The sequence below is a fragment of the Mytilus trossulus genome, chromosome 14, assembly GCF_036588685.1.
Source record: "Mytilus trossulus isolate FHL-02 chromosome 14, PNRI_Mtr1.1.1.hap1, whole genome shotgun sequence".
Classification (NCBI taxonomy): domain Eukaryota; kingdom Metazoa; phylum Mollusca; class Bivalvia; order Mytilida; family Mytilidae; genus Mytilus; species Mytilus trossulus.
In genome coordinates this window covers 65,444,813-65,470,179 of record NC_086386.1, presented here as the reverse complement: position 1 = coordinate 65,470,179, position 25,367 = coordinate 65,444,813, and the positions used below count along the sequence as shown (strand labels likewise).

At 34.6% G+C, this 25,367-nt stretch overlaps 1 protein-coding gene across 1 annotated transcript; it reads right to left on the bottom strand.

Moving 5' to 3' along the window:
* Nucleotides 1-9,434: 9,434 nt before the first annotated feature.
* On the bottom strand, nucleotides 9,435-10,262 carry LOC134697995 (uncharacterized). The gene has a single exon (XM_063560282.1). It carries the CDS (start codon nucleotides 10,260-10,262, stop codon nucleotides 9,435-9,437), a length of 828 nt encoding a protein of 275 aa, XP_063416352.1.
* Nucleotides 10,263-25,367: the final 15,105 nt, after the last annotated feature.

Sequence of the window (25,367 nt, the reverse complement as noted above, 5' to 3'; positions counted from 1 at the left end):
ATTTACGGGTTGAAAACACAAAAATGTATATCTTGCACTATTTGTGCATACTTCTAAATACATAATAAAAATATAATCAGGCAGGGAAATAAACTTACTCTGTGGGGGACTTCTATTATTCTAATTTTGTTTTGATTGAACTGAAAACGAATTTTGAGAGCTATTGTGGAAAGGGGATGTGTCTACATGTGAATTCTAAATAAATGTCGCTCCTTTCAAGCTTCCACCTCGATACCTTGAGAAAACTTCAGTCTCTTCCGAAAAGGACAGCATGTGAATCAGTATACCTACTTCTGGGAGGCTTATTGCTGAAATTCACAAAGGCAACTTAGCCTCTTACTTGGTGTTCTCAATAGCGACAATGAAACTATTAGATCACTAGCTATGCGTCAATATATGTCCGGAAGATCAACAAGCTTCTTCACCAAAACAGCAGAAATTTTAGAGATGTACAATCTACCTTTCTTTCTGAAATTATGCAAAAAGAAGTATTCAAAAATAGAATGGAAAAAACGGACAAAATCAGCAATAAACGGTCATTGGACAAACAAACTACGCCTAGAATGTGAAGAAAAATCAACTCTACAAAATTTAGCAATTTCGAACTTAACAATAGGTGTCACACATCCTGTTTGGGATACAGTTTCTTCATCAGTTTCAGATATTAGAAAAGCAATTACAAAAAACCGCATGTTAACGGGAACCTATCTATTACAAGCTCATAGACACAGATTTAATCAGGCCGAAGTAGACCCGATTTGTCCAAACTGTAGAACTGAAAACGAAGACCTATGTCACTTGCTAACAACTTGTCCATTGTATATGAACATCAGGATAGCATTATACACTCCAATTAAGAACTTTATAATGAGTATTATATCTGAATCAACATGGACAACTCACTTCAGTAACCGTGAGGCAATATGTATACTTATAGTAGACTGTCAAAGCTTCGCAAATCTGAACATTATAGCGAACAACCCAGAATTACTTGGAAAGATTGAAAATATGTCCAGAATATACTGCTATGAAATTCACAAAAAGAGACTATCAGCCGAGATATAACACTTCCCTAGGTATCACAGCTCCCCATAAAGACACTATTGACAATATTTACCACCCTGTGTCTATATCTGATATAAATAATAAAATAGTTGTCGTTAAAATACTTTAGTGTGATGTTTATGCATAACTATTTAGAACTTTAATATCTGCTTGCTTAACTATAATATAGACCATATATACAAGCCTAAACGTGTGTACTGCAAGACTTTAAAATTTGAGTACAATGTAGAACTAACTCTTATAACGCAAAAATATATCATTGCTTATTAACAGAGATATCAACATTAGATAGCAAATAACCATCTGTAGCATCTTCTAAATGCATAGTATTTTGGCTTGCTCTACTTGGCTCCCATATGAATGAAGACCTTTTAATTCATTAACTCTATCCAGTAAATTCAACAGCCAAAATAGTTAATTGATCTTATTTAACTAAACCCGTATCTACATCCTGGATAATGAATGGGTAATCCGTGTATATAATATGTCATTTCTGTAAATAAACTCATCATGTGCAACGTTCTGGTGGAGGATTTCATTACAATTTGGAATCACTTGTGAATATGTTAACATTTTTAAAAACTTATCCGTTAGGGGAACACAGCTAGCTGTGTGTGCTCCAACGCTGGAGGGATTTACATAAAGAAGAAGAAGAAGATAGGAACTACCCTAAAATGCGTTTACTCTAAACCTGTACAAAGAAGGATACTCTATATACCAAAAAAGTGAAACACTACAGCCATCATTAAATTAACTTTTGATAATAGCTTCTTTCATGTAGATTTTTGAACTGGTCACGTTTGGCATTCTTCAATAATAACAGTGATATCCACTGAACTTGCGCGATAATCCTGTTTGGATTTCAGTATATGTAGCTGTCTGAGTAATCATTTACGGTAATACAATGATTAAGAGGCAAGTTATCTAATAAGGATCGCAACTTGTCGGATTGCCAAGAAGTGGTTATAAGGAAAAGTACGCAGAATTTATATAAAATAAGAGAACACTTAAAATATTTTCACAAGCAAGGATTTAGATCTGCGTTGACATGTTTAAATATCCTTTTTTTTTCCTTCTGTTTACTCGAAATTATGAACACCACAATTCACACACAATTTCTCTGTAAATATTAAGATTATCTACATTTTTCGAGGTTTCACATACGGTTTCGTAGACAAGCTCGTTAATGTTTCATGAATTTTAAATTCTTCTTGAAGTGCAGGATTGTTTTACAGCTTTTTGGGCCGGAAGTCCATGCAACTTTGAAAAAACATGAATTTCGATGTGGTAACTGCAGCAACATGTTGGTTTATCTTAATGATGAATAAGTTGCACGAAAAAGGGTTTTCAAATGATCGCTGGCAAATTTTTATAGTTGGGTAAATTTAAATATACATCAGTTTGTTTTTTTTTCTAGATCATGCATAAAAAATATTTTGTTCAGGACAGTTCTCATTTTTTTAATGTCACCCGTATGCCTAGACATTCCAGGAGAGATCCAAAAGTCATTTACGAGCTTTATATGCGTTTTGTAAAACACCACGCAGCATGTATGATTGTACAACAGAAGAGCTTCTCTCTCGACTCTTACCTTTTGTTGTATAGCCCCGATTTTCAGCTTACTTATTTTTAGAACGTTTATGTTTTTGTAATTATTTCTTGAATAATTGTTTGTTATTGTAACATTTGTAGAAGTTACTTCTAGTATTTTATCTTCGGGACTTGTAATTTTCTATTGATCATTGGCGATTTCTGTGATCTTTGATGACAGCGGCGCGCTTTTTGAGTCTAAATTTGTTTCTTTTGATTGTTTTAATCAACCGCGATATAGTTTCTTCCTTTCTCTGTCCTGAATATTCCTATGTTTTTCATGCTCTCGTTCATCTCTTTTCCTCTTGCCTTCTTTTGTTAATATTTTTTTCATTGTGTTGTTCGGCTCGCCTTGATTCGTTACACACTTCCTTGTTTTTACGCGATTTTACGCTTTTATCATTTCTTTTTTATCTTTTCTTTTGTTAATTAATACCACTGCTTTTTTCTGAACTGATAAAAAAAACTTCATAAACAATTTATAATAAAATTATAATCAGTCAATTATGATTGTTGAGGCATATGTTTTGCATTATATTTGAGAACCACATAACGTTTATTTTAAACTAGTGGTAAACGAGGCAATACAAGTAGTTATATGATAATGGAGATTTCTTATTTTTTATTTTGATGGTTCAAATGAGTACATTCTTGTATAATTTGAATTATTTCAGGTTATTTTTCAAAAGAAGACAGTAGCCGAGGAAGGAACTTGCGGTAATGCAGTTCATTTCCGTCCATGGCATCATATTACGGTGGTGGCGTAAAATCATGTAAACGAACGACAAACTTGCAGGACATTTATAGAATACAATTTTAAATTACTTTCTGTTGGAATAGTACTCAAAGCAGAAAAAACATTTATCACGCAGTTTGTTTATTTGTTTTTTGTTTATTTGCTTTAAAAGTTTTGTGAAAGCATGAAGATTTTTCTTCGGACATTTCCGCAAAACATTTAAAACGCAGCTGTTTGAATTGAAATGATAGTTGCTAAATATTTAGTACAACACGATAGTGCTTTCAATTCAATAAGTTTTATTCATTTTTCAACTGAAATGCTTTCGAACTTTGTAAGACATTTCTGTTCATTATATTGTATTTTCAAAATGTCTGTGCAAATTTTATGACGTCATAGAACATTCATGCAAAAGAGTTGAGTTAAATTTTCGCTTATTTCTCGAAAAAAAACCAATCTTGTTTGTTACATGGGACAACAATAAGTTAACGTTTTTTTTTGTCTTCCGACACCTACATGCATCATGATGGCGATTTTGGTATTCATACCACATCTTTTATAGGAATTATTAAACATCCTTCAATTCAACACTTTTTGTCTGAAACAAATTTCAACATACATAAAATTTGAAATTGGGGAATGTGTCTAAGAGACAATGACCCGACCATTTGAAAACAAACAACAGCAGAAAGTCACCAACAGGTCTCAAATGTAGCGAGAAATTCACGCACCCGGAGGCGTCCCTCAGCTGCCCCTAAACAAATATATACTAGTTCATGCACGTTTTAATAATTTCTTTATTGTACACAAGAAACTAAAAAATAAAGGCCAGAGGCTCCTGACACGCGCAAACATTCGGCGAGGTTAAATATGTTTGTGAGATTTCAATCCTCTTTACTTCTAGCCAATGTAGAAAAGTAAACGCTTTGGATTTTTTTTAAAATAAAGAAACATGCGTGAGATTTTGAATATTTGTGAATTTCAATTAAAAATGCCACACGAGTACCTAAATAACGTTGTATATAAAGTAGGAATTCATCAAGCTCATAAGCAATACAAAAATCATTAAGGTCTTTATCTCAGTTATAGCGTTTCACTTATATATTCTTAATGTCAAAAAGACCTGAATCCCGTGCATAAGTCATTTGACATATCTCATTTCCTTTTTAATAAATTGTAATTTCAAATAATTATAATCTGTTGTATCAAATTGATAATCTGAAATAAAAAATTGAAAATTGAACTTATATACGTAGATTTACAAAAACATATATCTGATAATATCATTACAATTTACGCAAATTACATATTTTTCGAATTGGTGCTGAGCGGGCTGATTTTAACACCTCAATACTACGTTTCATTGAAATACATTACAAAGTATTGTACAAACCAATTATTAGGATACTGAAAAGTATATTGTGTAAAATAATAAAAACAAACAAACAAACAAACAAACAAAAATTGACTTTTTCAAACAGTGTTCATTATGTATATTGCTGATTTTTTTGTCGATTCGTCCATTTCAAAACGATTTTCTTCTTTGTTGAAGCAAATGATAAAAATGTTTCATATCGAATGTACTTAAGGGGGGGTTCCTGGGTATAAATGATTGCTTTTTCTAATATAGGATTTAGCTTTATTTTTTCATAAATGAACTTTATTATATACTTAAAAGAAAAATGAAATAAAAAAAATGGGGTCACCGTTCATTTAAGCTAAAATCTGCCTCTGGAAGAAGCATACATTTTTGTTTATGTCCTTTTTTTCTGTTGAACTAATAGGAGAAAAAGAGGAAATATCGAAATAAAAAAATAAGAAATCGCTTAAATTTTACAATTATTTAGTTTATGTACAGCTTATTTGAAAACAACAATAAAAAAATGTAGGTCACCGATGAGTAAAAAAAGTTATTTCAAATTTAAGGCAAAACTAGAGGCTATAAAGAGCCTGTGTCGCTCACCTTGGTATATGTGAATTAAACAAAGGAAGCAGACAGTTCATGACAAAATTGTGTTTATGTGATTGTGATGCGTTTGTACATCTTACTTTACTGAACATTCTTGCTGCTTACAATTATCTCTATATATAATGAACTTGTCCGTGTAGTTTCAGTGGAAAATGTTATTAAAAATTTACAAATTTTATGAAAATTGTTAAAAATTGATTATATAGGACAATAACTTCTTAGGGGGTCAATTGACCATTTTGGTCATTTTGACTTATTTTTGAGCCTTAAATTGCTGTACATTATTGCTGTTTACAGTTTATCTCTATCTATAATAATATTCAGGATAATAACCCGAAACAGCAAAATTTCCTTAAAATTACCAATTATGGGGCAGCAACATAACAACAAGTTGTCCGATTCATCTAAAATTTTCAGACCAGATGAAAATTTTTCCCCCTTTCAGATTTGCTAAATGCATTTTACCCCTATGTTCTATTTTTAGCCGTAGTGGCCATCTTGGTAGGTTTGCCCGGTCACAAAACACAATTTTTAAACTAGATAGCCTAATAATGATACTGGCTATATTTGGTAAAATTTGGCCCAGTAGTTTCATAGCAGAAGATTTTTGTAAAAGTTAACAAAGATTTACGAATAATGGTTAAAAATTGACTATAAAGGGCAATAACTCCTAAAGGGGTCAACTGACCATTTTGGTCATGTTGACTTATTTGTAAAACTTACTTTGCTGAACACTATTGCTGTTTACAGTTTATCTCCATCTATAATAATATTCAAGATAATAACCAAAAACAGAAACATTTCCTTAAATATAACCAATTTAGGGGCAGCAACCCAACAATGGGTTGTCCGATTCATCTGAAAATTTCAGGGCAGATAGATTTGGACCTAATAAACAATTTTACCAAATATCAGATTTGCTCTAAATGCTTTGGTTTTCGAGTTATAAGCCAAAAACTGCATTTTACCCCTATGTTCTATTTTTAGTCATGGCGGCCATCTTGGTTAGTTGGCCGGGTAAAAAAAACCACAAATTTTAAACTATATACATCAATGATGATTGTGGCCAAGTTTGGTATAATTTGGCCCAGTAGTTTTAGAGGAGAAGATTTTTGTAAAAGTTAACCAAGATTTACAAAAATGGTTAAAAATTGACTATAAAGGGCAATTACTCCATTTTGGTCATGTTGACTTATTTGTAAATCTTACTTTGCTGAAAATTATTGCTGTTTTACAGTTTATTTCCATCTATAATAATATTCAAGATTATAACCAAAAACAGTAAAATTTCCTTAAAATTACCAATTTAGGGGCAGCAACCCAACAATGGGTTGTCTGATTCATCTGCAAATTTCAGGGCAGATAGATCTTGACATGATAAACAAATTTACACCTTGTCATATTTTCTCTAAATGCTTTGGTTTTTGAGTTATAAGCCAAAACCTGCATTTTACCCCTATGTTCTATTTTTAGCCATGGCGGCCATGATTTTTTTTATGAAATGGGGATTAAAACACAAACTTTATTCTAGATACCCTAGGAATCAATCAGATGAAGTTTGGTTGGAATTGGTTCAGTAGTTTCAGAGGAGAAGATTTTTGTAAAAGTTAACGACGACGGACGCAGGACGACGACGACGGACGACAGACGACGGACGCCGGACGCCAAATGATCGGAAAAGCGCACTTGGCCCTTCGGTCCCGGTGAGCTAAAAATGGCATTTTTGCATCAAAGGGAGATAATTTGGAGCTTTTTCAATTTTTAAAGTCATCTGGGGCCAAATCACATCATTTTTTGGGGTTGTTTTTTGTACCATATCATAAAGTAACAACTAATAGTGTAAAAAATAAAATTTGTAATGAAAACATAAAGGTTTAATTTTTTGCTAAAATTTTTGTACCCACGAGCCACCTTAATCTGGGGTCCGACGTCGATGAACTTTACTCTTTGAACTTTTATAATGGGAAACACGTAACATGATTAATATATATGTTTTGGACGTATCGATATAAGTAAACACAAAAGCGTCTTCAATGTTTCGTATGCTTTACTAGTCTATAATATACAAGAGAGACGTTGGCAAGTGACGACGTTGCGGGCCTTTTGTAACGTAAATGGCGGTAAAATGTTAAACAAATAAAAGAGTATAAAGTAACTATAACTAATTCACAACATTCTGGGGGCCGCAAAATGCAATTACTGTTCACATTTTGTTCATTAAAAGGGGGATTGAAAAAACACTTTTAACAATTAAAGTTCATATTTCCAATGGCACCAGTTTCACAATTGGTCTCGTGGTAATCAGTCCATTTGATGTCCGAAGTTTGACTGCTCTTACGACTTCATCTTTTCCGGTGATTAAATCTTCTATAACTGCTAGTTTCCACATCATTCTCGGTGAATTGTCCATGATTTGTACAACGGAACCGATTTTCACATGTGCGCTTTTGTCTCCCGCGACGCGATGAAATTCTCTTAATCCGGTGAGGTATTCCATTCTCCATCGTTTTGTAAAGTGTTCAATCAAAGTTACTTTATTGATTAAAACGTTTGTTTGCCTCTGTGAAATCTAAGTTAAAATTATTGTCCTCTAAATCAGAATTGTTCTCTTGTGATAGTGTTCTTCCCTGTAGCAGATGTGAAGGCGTAACCGGCTCTGGATCTCGGATGTCGGACGATACATACGTAATATTACACGTTCAATTTCTATCAAAGTTGTTCGTAACACGTCGGAATTTATTTGTGATTTTCGAGCACTTTTTTCAATGTTGTTTCCGTAATTCCAACTAGTCTCTCCCACCATCCACCGTACCACGGTGCTGCTTTCGGTATAAATTTCCAATTAATTTGAATGTTCATTCCCTTCGGAATGTCATGTGAGGCGGAAACAAAGGTTGCATTATCGGAATACACCGTACTCGGAATTCCTCTCCTACCAACGAATCGTGTAAACGCTAATTTGAATGACTCGATTGTCACATCAGTAACTAGTTCTAGGTGTACGGTACGAATACAAGCACATGTGAATAGGCAAATATACGATTTTGTAACAAGTACATTATCTCCAGCGTAATCAACACCAGTTGTCGTAAACGGAATCATATCGGTGACTCTATCCTTTGGTAGCGGAGGCGAAATTTGCTGTGGAAATGCTTTTCCGGTCACTTTTCGGCACTTCACACATTTCTGTACGATGTGGTTAACGCATTGTCTAATGGAAGGTATCCAATATGATTGGCGGATTTGCGTAATTGTCTGTCCAGCACCAGAATGTAACATCTGCAGGTGCGCGTTCAATATAACTAAGTCCGTAAATTGATTTTTCTTCGGTGGTTACACTGGAAACTTGGCGGAGTCGTAATTGTGTATGCACCCGGCGCATCGAATATTACCTTCTGATTCTTGTCACGGGACGGGTTTACGAGTTGCTCCTTTTCACTACTGAATTTTACATTTTGAATATCTGTTATCCATGTACGAGTTGCGCGGTCGATTTCATCTTTCGTCATATCTTTTCCGTGTCTAGCATATTTTCTCAAGTTATATGGTCGCTTACTTTTACATATATTCACAAATTTAAACACGTAGCAGGTAACTCGTAGTAACTTCTTTAATGACGAAAATCTTGATAGGTCGATTATTTTCGAAATTCCATTTAAAGCACACGGTTTTGTCTTTTCGCTGTCATCTGTTGTCGTTAACAAAAGAGTCTCTTGTTTAATTTGTGGGGTCCATGTAGGCCAACTGTTCTCATCTGATATCCATGACGGTCCTTGCATCCACAAAGTCGATTCTTTGAATTGCGTTGATGATATTCCTCTAGTTTGAAGGTCGGCTGGATTTGATTCTGTTGGTACGTATTTCCAGTCGTAATTTTGTATCGATTTTTTTTTCCAAATGATTTTAAAGACGAAATCCAGTGCAGAACGATCTGACTGTCACTCCATAGTACTGTGCATTGTGGTTTTAGGGTTTTCGTGAGGTTTTTAGCCATTCGAGCTCCTATTACTGCAGCCATCAATTCTAGCTTTGGTAATGTCATTTTGGCGAGCGGAGCGATCCGGTTTTTTGCAATTACGAGAGAAGAAGTGATTCCTTTACACAAGTAGGCACTGGCTCCATAAGCGCGTTGGGCTTAAGTATCTCAGGCTGTAGCACTTGTAACCGTTTCAATAATGTATCGTTAAGAATAAATGGCGAACATGTCGCTCCGAATAAAATTACCTTGAATCTGTAAGTCCCAAGTTCACTCTTGGGGTTGCTTGGATCTCTAAGCCAGAAAAATCGGGTGGAATCGCGGTCTTGTTCGTCTAGTCCAATCTGGAGGAATGCTTTCTCAATATCAGTTGTTAAGGCGTATTTCCCGTAGCGGAATCTTGTAAGAATATCTGTTAGCTTATTAAGCTGCGGCGGTGTAGAAGAAAGGCAATCATTTAAGCTGGGTGATTCTGAATCTTGACGACAACTGCAATCATATACTATACGTATCGGTGTAGTCGATGAATCTTTTTTCACTGGGTGGTGCGGAATATAGTGTACTCGATTAGTAGTCTCATCCGGGGTCTCAACCTTCTCTATAAAACCTCGATTTTCTTGGTCGTTGATAATGTTACCGTATATCTTAAGCATCTCTGGTTCTTTAGCAAGTCGGTTTTTCACGTTGTATGCTCTCTTTCTGGCGATCATCTCGATGCTAGGCAACTCCGGATGTTCTGGTTTCCATGGAAACTTGGCGATGTACCTATTGTCTTTCAAATAAATGTTATTCTCTTGGTAAGCCGTCATTTCTTGTAAGTCCGTTTTCGCTTTCACTTCGCTGTCTGTTTCTGTTCCTATGGATTCGATTTCCCAAAATTTATGTATTTCACATTCTTCTAGTCTGTGTGGGGTCAAAATGTTCATAATCGATGACGTTGATTGATTATTACTGTTAGTGTTCAATTGTATAGGTCCTGATAGCAAGTATCCAACTTTGGACTTGTACAGCGGTTGGTCCGGAACCTCTAATTATTCTGTCTCCAACTATGTCCCAATAATAATCGGCGCCAACTAAGACTGATATCTCAAAATCCTCGTTCTGTAAAGCTGGGTGGGCTAACTTCAAACCATTTAAATGCTGAAAGCTCGACTGGTTCCTTGCGTAAGTATGTATTGGATAAGCAATCTGTGGTACTATAAGAACTTCAATAGGGATAAGCGTATTCGTTAGACCTTTTATATAGATAGTAGCAATTTGTAAATTTCTAACCTTCTTGTTGGATTCACCGAAACCGGATATCGTTATCGCATGTCATTTTTTATATCGCATGTTCTATATATAGCCATCTTGGGCTGATATCAAAGGGCTGATAATAACAAAGGGCTGATAATAAATACGATATGTAAAATGCCATGTATCAAATTAATAATTTGTTATATCAAATTTATATCCAAATTGTAAAAAAAGTACAATACTCATGGAAAGATTGGAAGAATAGTTCGAATAATTTGGTTTTCATATCAAGGTATGGTGGGGACAAAAAAAGGACATTAAAAAGCACTAAATTAATGCTGACATAAACAGCAGGTCTCAAGAAGAAAAAGTGCTTTTCCATTTAAAATGAGCTCAAATTATAAATAACATGCGTCTCAAAAAATTTCAAATCTAAAATACTTCAATGACCATCAATCCTTTTAAGAAAAATACATTATTCCAATGCATATTTATTATAATGATTTGGCCTTGTATTCATGTTTCAATATTTTTCAACTAGTAAATCACATCCAAAATGAATGACCGACAGAAATATGTACAAAACTTAATGAATAATTGAAATCAAGATATTTGCGCTATAACGTAAATAGTTTGCATTAAAACGCAAAGGTTTGTGTTGTAACGCATTGGAAGAAAAATTAAAAAAAAATGTGTGGCGATTACAAAGTTGTTTCATGCCAATATATTATCTATATATTTTTCCCGGGCGCCTTTTCTTTTCCCGGGCGTTTTTCTCTTTCTTCTTCCCAAGGCACTTTTTATTCCCTAGGGCGCTTTTTCGTCCCCAAGGGCGGTCAAGGGCGCTCGTACTCCAAACATTAGCTCAAAGATATGTCAGTGTCTCCAGCATATAAATAAAAAGAACGATATATAGATAATTCTTTAGAACGTACAAATGTTTACTAAAGAATACGAAAAAGGCACCATAGTTACATGTAGATAACTTTTTCAAAATGTCTGTTTTATTGATCGGAAATCACAAAAAGATCAGATTTGTTGGGATCAAAATCAGAAACTGTAACCTTATCAAAAATAAAATTTAAGCTAATAAGAACTACTTTTTCATCAACAAAAGTACATACTTTTTATTAGATCTATACTATCGGGAGCATTAGCGACGCTCGAAACATAAAAGTTAAAAAGGCAGAAAACTACAAAGTTGAAGAGCATTGAGAACCAAAATTCCTAAATGTTTTGGCAATTATAAATAAGGTGATCTATGCCTGAGGTAAAAAAAAGCCTCGGTATTTCAAAAAATTCAAAAACTAGTAAAACAGTAAATTTATAAATACAGCCATATCCAGGACAATTCATGTCAGCCCAAAAAGTGCTGACTACTGGACTTGTGATTACCCTCTGGGAAATAAATCTCCACCATAAGTGGCATCGACCAAATGGTTGTTAATAAACTCATCATACATACCAGGACTACATTTAGTATAAATGCCAGACGCACGTTTCGTCTACAAAAGACTCACCTGCGACGTTCGAATCAAAAAAAATTAAAAAGGCCAAATAAAGCACGAAATTGAAGAGCATTGAGGACCAAAATTCCTAAAAGTTTGGACAAATATAGCTAAGAGAATGCCTGAGTATTTTAAAAAAAAATAAAAAATTTGTAAACAGTAAATTCATTAATACAACCATATCCATGACAATTCATGTCAGCACAAAAAGTGCTACCCACTGGGCTTGTGATACCCTCTTGGAAATAAATCTTCCCTAGCAGTGGCATCGACCCAGTGGTTGATAAACTCATCATAGATACCAGGACTAATTCTAGTATATACGCCAGACGCGCGTTTTGTCTACATCATCAGTGACGCTCGAATAAAAAAAAGCTAAAAAGGCCAAATAAAATACGAAGTTGAAGAGCATTGAGAACCAAAATTCGTAAAAAATTTGCCAAATACAGCTATGTTAGAGGTAAAAAGCCTTAGTATTTCAAAAAATCAAAAATTTGTAAACAGTAAATTCATTAATACAACCATATCCATGACAATTCATGTCAGCACAAAAAGTGCGAACTACTGGGCTTTTTACCCTCTGGGAAAAAAATATCCACCAGCAGTGGCATCGACCCAGTGGTTGTGAATAAACTCATCATAGATACCAGGACTAAATTTAGTAAATACGACAGACGCGCGCTTCGTCTTCATCATCAGTGACGCTCAGATCCAAAAAAAATAAAAAGGCCAAATTAAATACGAAGTTGAAGAGCATTGAGAACAAAAATTCGTAAAAGTTTTGCCAAATACAGCTTATGGTGATCTATGCCTGAGGTAGAAAAGCCTTAGTATTTTATAAAAATTCAAAAATTTTGTAAACAGTCAATTTATAAATATAATCATAACCAGGACAATTCAAATCAGCACAAAAAGTGCCGACTACTGGGCTTGTGATACCCTTTGGGAAAAAATCTCCACCAGCAGTGGCATTGACCAAATGGTTGTAAATAGACTCATCATAAATACCAATATCTAGTATATACGCCAGACGCGCGTTTCGTTTACAAAAGACTCATCTGCGACGCTCGAATCCAAAAAAGTTAAAAAGGCCAAAAAAAGAACGAAATAGAAGAGCATTTGAAACCAAAATTCCTCAAAGTTTTGCCAATTACAGCTAAGGTGATCTATGCCTGATGTAGAGTAAAAGTATTTGTAAACAGTAAATTCATAAATACAACTATATCCATGACAATTCATGTCAGCACAAAAAGTGGCATCGCCCCAGTGGTTGTGAATAAACTCATCATAGATACCAGGACTAAATTTAGTATATACACCAGACGCACGTTTCGTCTACATCATCAGTGACGCTCGGATCCTAAAAAGCTAAAAAGGCCAAATAAAATACGAAGTTGAAGAGCATTGAGAACCAAAATTCGTAAAAGTTTTGCCAAATACAGCTATGGTGATCTATGCCTGAGGTAGAAAAGCCTTAGTATTTAAAAAAAAATCAAAAATTTGTAAACAGTAAATTTATAAATATAACCATATCCATGACAATTAAAGTCAACACAAAAAGTGCTGACTACTGGGCTTGTGATACCCTCGGGGAAAAAATCTCCACCAGCAGTGGCATTGACCAAATAGTTGTAAATAAACTCATCATAGATACCAGGACTAAATTTAGTATATACTCCAGACGCGCGTTTCGTCTATCAAAAAACTCAGTGACGCTCGAATCCAAAAAAGTCAAAACGGCCAAATAAAGTACGAAGCTGAAGAGCAATGAGAACCAAAATTCCTCAAAGTTTTGCCAAATACAGCTATGGTGATCTATGCCTGAGGTAGTAGAAAAGCCTTAGTATTTTATAAAAATTCAAAATTTTGTAAACAGTCAATTTATAAATATAACCATATCAATGACAATTAATGTCAGCACAAAAAGTGCTGACTACTGGGCTTGTGATGTCCTCAGCGGGAAATCTCCACCAGCAGTGGCATTGACGAAATAGTTGTAAATAAAACGCATCATAGATACAAGGACATTTGAAAATGCCTGTACCAAGTCAGGAATATGACAGTTCTTGTCCATTCGTTTTTGATGCGTTTTGTTATTTGATTTTGCCATGTATTATGGACTTTCCTAATTGATTTTCCTTTTTGTGAATTTACTTTTTAGTATATACGCCAGACGAACGTTTCGTCTACAAAAGACTCATCTGCAACGCTCGAATCCAAAAAAGTTTAAAAGGCCAAATAAAGTACGAAGTTTAAGAGCATCGAGAACCAAAATTCCTCAAATTTTGCCAAATACAGCTATGGTGATCTATACCTGAGGTAGAAAAGCCTTATATAAAATTCAAAAATTTTGTAAACAGTCAATTTATAAATATAATCATAACCAGGACAATTTCAAAAAAACTCAAAAAAATTCAAAAATTTGTAAACAGAAAGGGAGTAGGTCCGGTAAGGGCCGTTTTTGGCCACAAACAAGTTCATCTAACGAAGGATTTTGGACCTTTTTTAAACACTTGAATGTCTATCATTTTTTTTTGTGAAAGAATTAAACTGAATCTCTGATTAAAAACTCTCCGATTCTAGCTTAAATATGCAAAAATCTTTCAAATATGCCAAAAAAAACCGTCGTAAATTTAACTAAAATGCTGAAATTTTGAAGATTCAGTAATATAGCATGATTTACTGATGCAAGTACCAGATATATGTGTATGGTAATGCCAAAAACAGCCCAAATTTATGTAGCAGAGGCATTATACTTTCCAAAATATAACTGATAGTTTACATTTAAACAATTTTGTAAAACTGCTATGTTTTGGGGCCAAAAAGTGGTCTTACTGAACCTACTCCTTTATAAATACAACCATATCCATGACAATTCATGTCAGCACAACTACTGGGCGTGTGATACCCTCTGGGAAATAAATCTCCACTAGCAGTGGCATCGACCCAGTGGTTGTAAATAAACTCATCATAAATACCAGGACTAATTCTAGTATGCACCAGATGCGCGTTTTGTCTACATCATCAGTGACGCTCGAATAAAAAAAACCTAAAAAGGCCAAATAAAGTACGAAGTTGAAGAGCTATTGAGAACCAAAATTCGTAAAAGTTTTGCCAAATACAGCTATGGAAATCTATGTTAGAGGTAAAAATCCGTAGTATTTAAAAAAAATCAAATATTTGTAAACAGTAAATTTATAAATACAACTATATCCATGAAAAACTATATTCAGCATTCGTGGACTTCTGCAAGGCTTTTGACAATGTTGACCGTCGCATACTTTGGTATAAGCTTTTCAATAGTGGAATTAGTAGCAAGTTTGTTTCCATGGTGCAGTCAGTATATGCAAATGTGAACATTCGCGTTAAATGTGATGGATTACTTTCAGATGTTTTTTTCCAATAATATTGGTGTAAAACAAGGCGAACCCTTGTCTCCTCTGCTTTTCATATTTTTTATTAATGACATTGCTGATGATCTACGTATGAATGATAATAGAACTAGTGTTTACATAAGCCTAAATGGATATTTGATATACTTGTTGTTATTCGCTGATGATACTGTGCTATTTGGAAAAACACCAGAAGCTCTCCAGTTTCTTTTAGATAAATTATTCATCTACTATTTTTTATTAATGACATTGCTGATGATCTACGTATGAATGATAATAGAACTAGTGTTTACATAAGCCTAAATGGATATTTGATATACTTGTTGTTATTCGCTGATGATACTGTGCTATTTGGAAAAACACCAGAAGCTCTCCAGTTTCTTTTAGATAAATTATTCATCTACTGTACAAAATGGAAAATTGGGGTTAATAAGGATAAAACAGAAGTTGTAGTTTTTCGTAAAGGATGGCAAAGAGTAAACCATTCATGGCATTATGACAATACGGAACTAAAAGTAGTCGATCACTATGTATACCTTGGAGTTCATCTACATTACAACGGCAAATTTCAACAAACTCAAAAACGCCTAGCGGGACAGGGCAGTAGAGCGCTTGCAGCATTGTTGAATTCATTAAGATCTACTTATATTTCACCAGAACAGCAATGTGCTATGTTTGACAGTCTAGTTACGTCTATTTTAAACTACGCCTCTGAAGTATGGGGTTTTCATCATGCAAAAGAAATCGAAACTGTACATAATAGATTTTGTGGATTTGTTTTAAAAGTACCCCAAAACACGCCTGTCTGTTGTATTATTGGCGATCTTGGTCATTTACCTATGTATGTTACTAGGAAACAAAAGTTGTTGAAATACTGGGTTAATATTATAAACAAGAAACCAGATATTGTATATGAAATATATCAAGTTCTAGTTGCTGACTGTAATAATGGTAAAGAAAATTGGGCCACAAATGTTCGTAATTTACTTTTTCAACTGGGATTTAATTATTTATGGTATACACAAGAGAATATTAATGTAAATTTTGATATTTTGAATGAACTAGATCAATTTTTTCAGAGCTGTAGAAAGCTCAGATCAATTTTATCAGAGCTGACGTGAGTCTGTAGAAAGCTCTGAAAAATTAATATTGTACAAAATGATAAAAACAGATTTTAACATGGAACAATATATATCGAAAAATATCAATGCTAAAATTTTGTCTTTATTAAGATTTGGTGTATTAAAACTAAATATTGAAACTGGTCGTTACATAAAACAACGAAGGGAGGATAGAATTTGTAAATGTTGTACTATGCAATGTATAGAGAATGAATATCATTTTATTATGGTTTGTCCAGCATATAGACAGTATAGACTCAAATACTTCTCAAACTATTATCATACATGGCCAAATATCAACAAACTGTATTCACTACTACAAGTTCAAACAAAAACTGTTATTTACAATTTGATGTGTTTTTTGCGTGAAAGTTGGAAACTCAGAACTTTCATATTAACGTAGTTATATTTATGTATCTAATTGTCTTTTTTATCAACAAAATGTTCATATTGTTAATTATAACTACTCTCTGCATTTTCTTATACCTATGTATTAACATAAATTCATGTTGCTTACACATGATAGATAATGTTGTTATTTAAATGTGCTTATAGCATAATTGTGCTTATTGCAATAAACGTATTTATCTTATCTTATCTTAATTTATGTCAGCACAAAAAGTGCGAACTACTTGGCTTGTGATACCCTCTGGGAAATAAATCTCCACCAGCAGTGACATCGACCCAGTGGTTGTGAATAAACTCATCATAGATACCAGGACTAAATTTAGTAAATACGACAGACGCGCATTTCGTCTACATCATCAGTGACGCTCGGATCCAAAAAAGCTAAAAAGGCCAAATAAAGTACGAAGTTGAAGAGCATTGAGAACCAAAATTCGCAAATGTTTTGCCAAATACAGCTATGGTGATCTATGCCTGATGTAGAAAAGCCTTAGTATTTCAAAATATCAAAAATTTGTAAACAGTAAATTTATAAATATAACCATATCAATAACAATTCATGTCAGCACAAAAAGCGTGACTACTGGGCTTATGATACCCTCATGGAAGTGGTTGTTAATAAACGCACCAAAGATACCAGGACTAAATATAGTATATACGCCAGACGTTCGTTTCGTCCATAAAAAAACTCATCAGTGACTCTCGAATCCAAAAAAGCTAAAAAGGCCAAATAAAGTACGAAGTTGGAGAGCATTGAGAACCAAAATTCCTAAAAATTTGACAAATATAGCTAAGGTGATCTATGTCTGAGTTAGAAAAGCCTTAGTATTTCAAAAAATTCAAAAATTTGTAAACAGTAAATTTATAAATACAACCATATCCATGACAATTCATGTCAGCACAAAAAGTGCTAACTACTGGGCTTGTGATACCCTCGGGAAAATAAATCTCCACCAGCAGTGGCATCGACCCAGTGGTTGTAAATAAACTCATCATAGATACCAGGACTAAATTTAGTATATACGCCAGACGCGCTTTTCGTCTACAAAAGACTCATCAGTGACGCTCGAATCCCAAAAAGTTAAAAAAATAAATAAATAACGGCTTCAAAGGTCAATTCGTTATCTTTGTTAGATTTTTTTTTCGGCGGAATGCATGCTTATATACAAACAACATCCAACTGTATTTGCACCTAAAATATTGTTTTACAAATACTAGTATGTGAAAACACGGATGTAAGATGCATCAAATCCTCAAATTATGCACCTTTATCAAACTTTAAAAGCCCATAGAAACTGATGTAAACAATTAAAATATTCCAATTTCGATATTTTACCTTCTGTAACAAATAGTTCCATTTCTTTTGTTAAATTATAACTGGGTTTTCGCCTGTAAAATTTGACAAAATCATGAAAACTTACCACTGATTAAATTAAAACAATGAACATGAGATCAAGGTAAAATACAGTACGCGACCAAATATGTTGGTCCTATTTGAGAAATTATTACAGAAGGATTTATTTGTAATGGTGGATTATATTGTATTTTTCTCTTTTTAAAGGCTGAACAGATATACTATCATATACACACTGTCAGTCACCCCCGAACACACATAGTAAGTCATCAACAAACACACACACTGTAAGTCACCACCAAACACACACAGTTAGTCACCACTGAACACATACACACACTGTCAGTCACCACCAAACACACACAAACATTGTCAGTCAACACCGAACACATACACACAGTCATTCGTCACCGAACACACATACACAGTCATTCGTCACCGAACATACACAAACTGTGCGTCACTATCAAACAAACACAGCATCAGTCACCATCAAACACACACAAACATTGTCAGTCAACACCGAACACACACACACAGTCATTCGTCACCGAACACACATACACAGTCATTCGTCACCGAACACACACAAACTGTTCGTCACTATCAAACAAACACAGCGTCAGTCACCATCAAAAACACATACACATTGTCAGTCACCACCAAACATACATGCACATTGTCAGTCACCACCAAACACACATACACATTGTCAGTCACCACAAAACACACACACTGTCAGTCATCACCACACGCACACTGTCAGTCATCCCCACACGCACACTGTCATTCACTACCAAACAAACTAAGTCAACAACAAACACACACACCGTAAGGCACCACCGAACACACATACTGTCAGTCACCATCAAACACACACACACACTGTCAGTCACCACCGAGCACACACCCTGTAAGTCAGCATCAAATACATACACACTGTCAGTCAATACCAAACACACATACTGCCAGCCATCACCAAATGCATACAACTTCAGTAGCCATCAAACACACACGCTGTCAGTCAACATCAAACACACACGTTCAGCCACCACCGAACACACATACACATTGTCAGTCACCTTAAAACACATACTCACTGTCAGTCGACACAAAACACACACACACTGTCAGTCAAAACTATACACACACAGTCAGTCATCGTCGAACACACAAACACTGTAAGTCACCACCAAACAGTCAGTCACCACCGAAGTGACCGAAAAAGTCAGTCAACACCAAACACCAACCCTGTCTGTCAGCATTTATTACACACACACACTGTCAGTAACCACCGAACACACACACTGTCAGTCACCAACAAACAAACACACTACCAGTCGCCACCAAATAAATACACCTTCAGTAGCCATCAAACACACACACTGTCAGTCACCACCGAGCACACACAAACACACACTGTCAGTCAACATCAAACACACTGTCAGTCACCACCGAACACACTGTCAGTCAAAACAAAACACACACATTGTCATTCAAAACTATACACAGTCAGTCACCACCGAACACACATACACTGTTAGTCATCACCAAACACACAGTCAGTCACCACCGAACACACACACACACACACACACTGTTAGTCACCACCAAACACACAGTCAGTCAACACCAAACACCAACTCTGTCATTCAGCATTTATTACACATACACTGTCAGTCACCACCGAACACACACACTGTCAGTCGCCACCAAACATAGTCAGTCACCACCGAACACACACACTGTCAATCCCCATCAAACACAAACCCTATCAGTCGCCATCAAACATAGTCAGTCAATACCGAACACACACACCGTCAGTCACCTCCAAAATCACTCACACGCACTTTGATTCAACATCAAACACAATGTCAGTCACCACTGAACACACAAACTGTCAGTCAGCACCAAACACACACTTTCAGTCACCATCAAACATGCACCCACAGTCAGTTACCACCAAACAAACACACGCACACTGTCAGTAACCACCAAACACAAACACACACTGTCAGTCACCACCAAAAATAACCCACTGTCAGTCACCATCAAACACACATTGTCAGTCACCATCAAACACAATGTCATTTACCACAAAACACACACACTGTCAGTCACCTATAAACATATTTAGTCACCATCAAACACACACTGTCAGTCACCATCAAACACAATGTCAGTCACCACAAAACATATGCAAACAGTGAGTCACCACCGCACACAGTCAGTCACCGCCAAACACACACCATATCAGTCAACACCAAATACACGCAAACTGTCAGTCACCATCGAAAACACACACATTGTCAGTCAACACCAAACACTTACACTGTCAGTCACAATCCAAAACACACTGTCAATCACTACCAAAAAAAAATATCATCTAAATATATGTGTTGTATTCTTTGATTATTTACTTTCCACGTGAATGATTGTTCATATATACAAATAAATTAGAAATAATAACAAGAGACCAAAAATCTTTAAATATTTCTCCTGGCCTGAACAGTCCCTTATAAAATAAATGGGTAGTATTACAGTAGTCTCACGTATACTTTCAGACTAACAAACTTTTTTTAAATATAACAATTATGATAAAATATTTTAAATAAGATAAATAAAACGTTATCATTTATTTTATTTCTTATAATTAAAAAGTAGACATAAAACCTACAATAAAATATCCCTACTGGCCTAGGAAAAAACTGTTTTGACTTTTTAAAAATTTTGATTTTCAAATATAACATGCAAATTAAAAGAGATGGACAAACTAATAAATGGTATATAAAGTAGTTCATTGGGCGTCCCACTGTTGATCAGTTAAATAAAATTAAATTGTATACTGGTCCAGCAGCCTTCAAATATGTGGACTGGGACATATTACCTACGACAAATATGTGGACTGGGACATATTACCTTCGACAAATATATGGACTGGGACATATTACCTACGACAAATATGTGGACTGGGACATATTACCTACGACAAATATGTGGATTTGGGACATATTACCTACGACAAATATGTGGACTGGGACATATTACCTACGACAAATATGTGGACTGGGACATATTACCTACGACAAATATGTGGACTGGGACATATTACCTACGACAAATATGTGGACTGGGACATATTACCTACGACAAATATATGGACTGGGACATATTACCTACGACAAATATTAATGAACTGACATTGATTATTTCATCCGAACTTATCAAGTCAACGATAAATGAGTTAATTATTTTAAGATATTGTGACTTTTCCAATGGTCAATGGGGTAAAGTTGATGACAGTAACTGCATTCACGGTCATCCCAAGATGTCGGATGAAAAATTAGGTCAGTATTTGTATTGTCTGCTTAAGAAAAAGTGTTTCTATATCATTTTCTTCACAAAGCATACATTGGTACAATGTAAATTTATAAAAGATTCACATGGAAATCACAAATTACTACCCAGAAATGTGAATTAAACAGGAAGTTGGATTTGAAAAAATCGCTAAGATGACCGTAAATCATAATCGAGATGACCGTAACAGGATCAGCGATTCATAACAAGGATGGCCGTAATAGGTTAAAAGATGACCGTAATATGTAAAGGGTGACCGTCTATTTTAAGAAATAGATATAATTGTATTCATAGCTTTTTGTTGAGTTTATCTCAATAAAAGCTCGATTACCGGATATAAATATATTTAATCAATTTCTTTAACTATTTGCCGTATTTTGAGTTTATTACAATGATAGTAAATTGCATATTTCTCGTAAATATATAATTAAATATTTATTGATCGATCCCATGTGTATGGTTCCAGACGGGAAGCACATTAAAAAATTTAAAACATCTGCCAAAAAATGACACCCTTGACACCGGATCCGATGTACCTGCAAAATTGATTCTGCATTCAGATACTGGTATGTTTTCAGCTGTTAGTCCTTTAGCTTTATCACCCCTAAAAAACTAACTCCCGGCCTACCCTTGAACAGTTTCTTTATAGTAATCCAGAATGCCAGCGTTTCTAGAACATATCTTATGGAGTCTATTGTTGACTGGGATTAAAACCTTCCCACATCCAGTAACAAATGAAAAGCAATATGATCAGTAAATATTCCATTGATATGGATTTCAATACGGAAAAAAGTCTTCGTATCGCCCTATCTCTTTTAGTTTTGCTTCAATATTTGGCAATAGTTCATAAATATATAAAACAAAAGTAGATGTGGTATGATTGCCAATGAGACAACTCTCCACAAGAGACCAAACTGTCACCGAATTTAACAACTATAGGTCACAGTACGGCCTTCAACAATGAGCAAAGTCCATACCGCAGAGTCAGCTATAAAAGGCCCCTAAATAACAATGTAAAACAATTCAAAACAAATAACTTACGACCTAATAAAGTTCATTTTTTAATTCTGTTTCACAGCCTTCTACATATTCGCCACTGACTTTTTGATATAGTATGTTCTTCTATTTCAGTATATTTCGCCTTTAACCTTTCCCTTGCATTATTTTAAGTTTAGTTACTTCAACTCCGAAATCACGGTACAGACCGATATGCAGAATGACCAGTGTTTTCATTGAAATCTTCATTTCTAAAACTAAATGTTTGTGGACAAACATGATTGTCTATAGTGTGTATCAAAATGCTTGTATAAATGTTGTGAATTTTCAGAAGAACATTATTTTGAAATGGTAGTTGAAAAGATATAAAGTCGATGGGTGTACATGCATTGGCATTTTTAAAAAGGTGTATCCCATAAATATAAAAAAATCTTTTGACTTGTACTTTGAGGCTACATATGGTGAACTTTGTATTTTTTCTTCTACCTATAGGATAATGCAGTACTTTAAATACGTTTCATACCAACACCAATACTATTTGATACAAAACAGGGTAATACAAATACGGATATTTTTTAGAATTGATGGTCATCCTTTAAATGTTACGGTCATCCATCACAAATTACGGTTATTTATTTACCAATCACGGTCGTCCTTGTTATATGTTACGGTCATCTTGAAAATATTTTAATCACGATTTACGGTCATCTTAGCGATTTTTTCGAACGCAATTTCTAGTTTCATAAACATTTCTTGGTGTTTTTTTGTGATTTCCGTGTGAATCTTTTTTGAATTTACATCGTACCAATGTATGCTTTGTAAAGAAAGTGATATAGAAACACTTAAACAAACAAAACAAATACTGACCTAATTTTTCGTCCGACATCTTGCGATGACCGTGACTGCAGTTACGGTCATCAGCTTTACCCCAGTGAATGGTTATTAGCAATTGCATTGGTAGACTTTTCTCTAGGGTAAAGGTGGTATGAGATTTTTCGGTACTTTCTTCGAGACTTGAAATTAAGATCTGTGGCAAATATTGATCAATTTTGAAGAGTATAATCTTTTTTTCAAATGTCTGAAGTTTGTTACTAGATCAGGATATTTGACGTCATACTGGTATGTAAAAAAATACCGTATCAACAACTTAACCATAAAAGGTTTTACAACACACTTGAGTGTGTAGGTAGAGATAGCTAGCTGAACCATAAAATCATTATTATCTGAGATATTGGACGCAGTCAATAGCAGAGAAAACAATCAAAAGTAGGGATTGCATAACATAAACGAATCAATGTTGTGGCGGATCCAGATTTTTTTAAAAGAGGGAGCCCCCTGACTCATCTCCCATAAAAGGGGATGGGAAGACTTCCTGTCCCCTAAATCGGCATCTGTTAAACTCTAATTACAATCTGACAAATCCAACACACCTTCAACATACTTAAATGAATTAGATTATAATTGACACAGTTCATAATTGACATCTGACTTAAAATATTGTTACTCATAATGATTTCGTTTACCTACACACTCAAAATCTTGAGATAAATAAAAATAACGACTTGTGAGAATTGGAAAATGCTTGATATCAACTCTTATTATTCAATAGAGGTTGGTCAATCAAAACGTGTCCAAATTATAGATACATTGACCTGGGAACAGTATATCTAACGTTAATATATATATGTTCCTGCATTGACGTATATACATCTTAGGGAATATGCTAAAATAATCATTTATACCCTGATCGAGAGTATCACTCAATGCACCATTTTTAAAGAATAAATGAAGGAATCAAATTGTGTGGTACTGATTAATTTGCACCTGTTTATTTTTGAATGCCTCTCTTCAACTTGTGAACCCATTGACTAAAATTTAATTTACTCCGAGTACAGAGTACTGGAAAAATCTTGAGATAAATAAAAATAAAATGCATTTTTTGTTTTAGAAAATTTAAAACTTAACTTGATTTTGCTGTGCACTTTTTTCGTCCCTGCAGAAGATGATGAAATTAACTAATAGTTCATTTTCAATTTAAATGAATGGTCCACTGAAGAACACAGTTTAAGTTACCAATTGTTCCTATATTGTCCATACTAATAAATTGTTTATTTTAATTATTACCTGTGGGGAAGTTCTCAAACCTCTTTCACAACTTTAATATGGCTCCTCCTGGAGCACGGACAGTCTAAACTTAATTTAGTATAGAAAGTCCCTGTCTGAAGAGAAAAAAGTGCACTGCAATATCCGGACTAGTTTTTATTTTTTTTTAAATATAAAATGAATTCATGTTTAACATTGAAACAATAAAAGAGTACATAATGTAAGTCTATGTTGCATATCACAGATCTTAATTCTTGTGGGTAAAAATAAACACAGTTGTTATCTAGATTGGTGATAATGTTGTTTTAAAAAGGGGTCTACCACTGAAGGGTAATATGACATATGAAATTGATCCCCATTATATTCAAAAATAGTACACCAGGTAATACATTCCAAAGATATAACTATTTTAGCATATTCCCTTTGATGTGTATGTTCCAGACCATATGAGAATTTGGACCGTTCACGTACGGTCCGGACCGTATGCATATACTCGTACGGTCTGACCATACGCGTACGGTCCAGTACGAACTGACGACACATGTTATTTGATCATATG

What these genes read in the sequence shown, in the direction of transcription:
- LOC134697995 (XM_063560282.1), bottom strand. Translation starts at nt 10,262, where the DNA reads ATGAACATTTTGACCCCACACAGACTAGAAGAATGTGAAATACATAAA.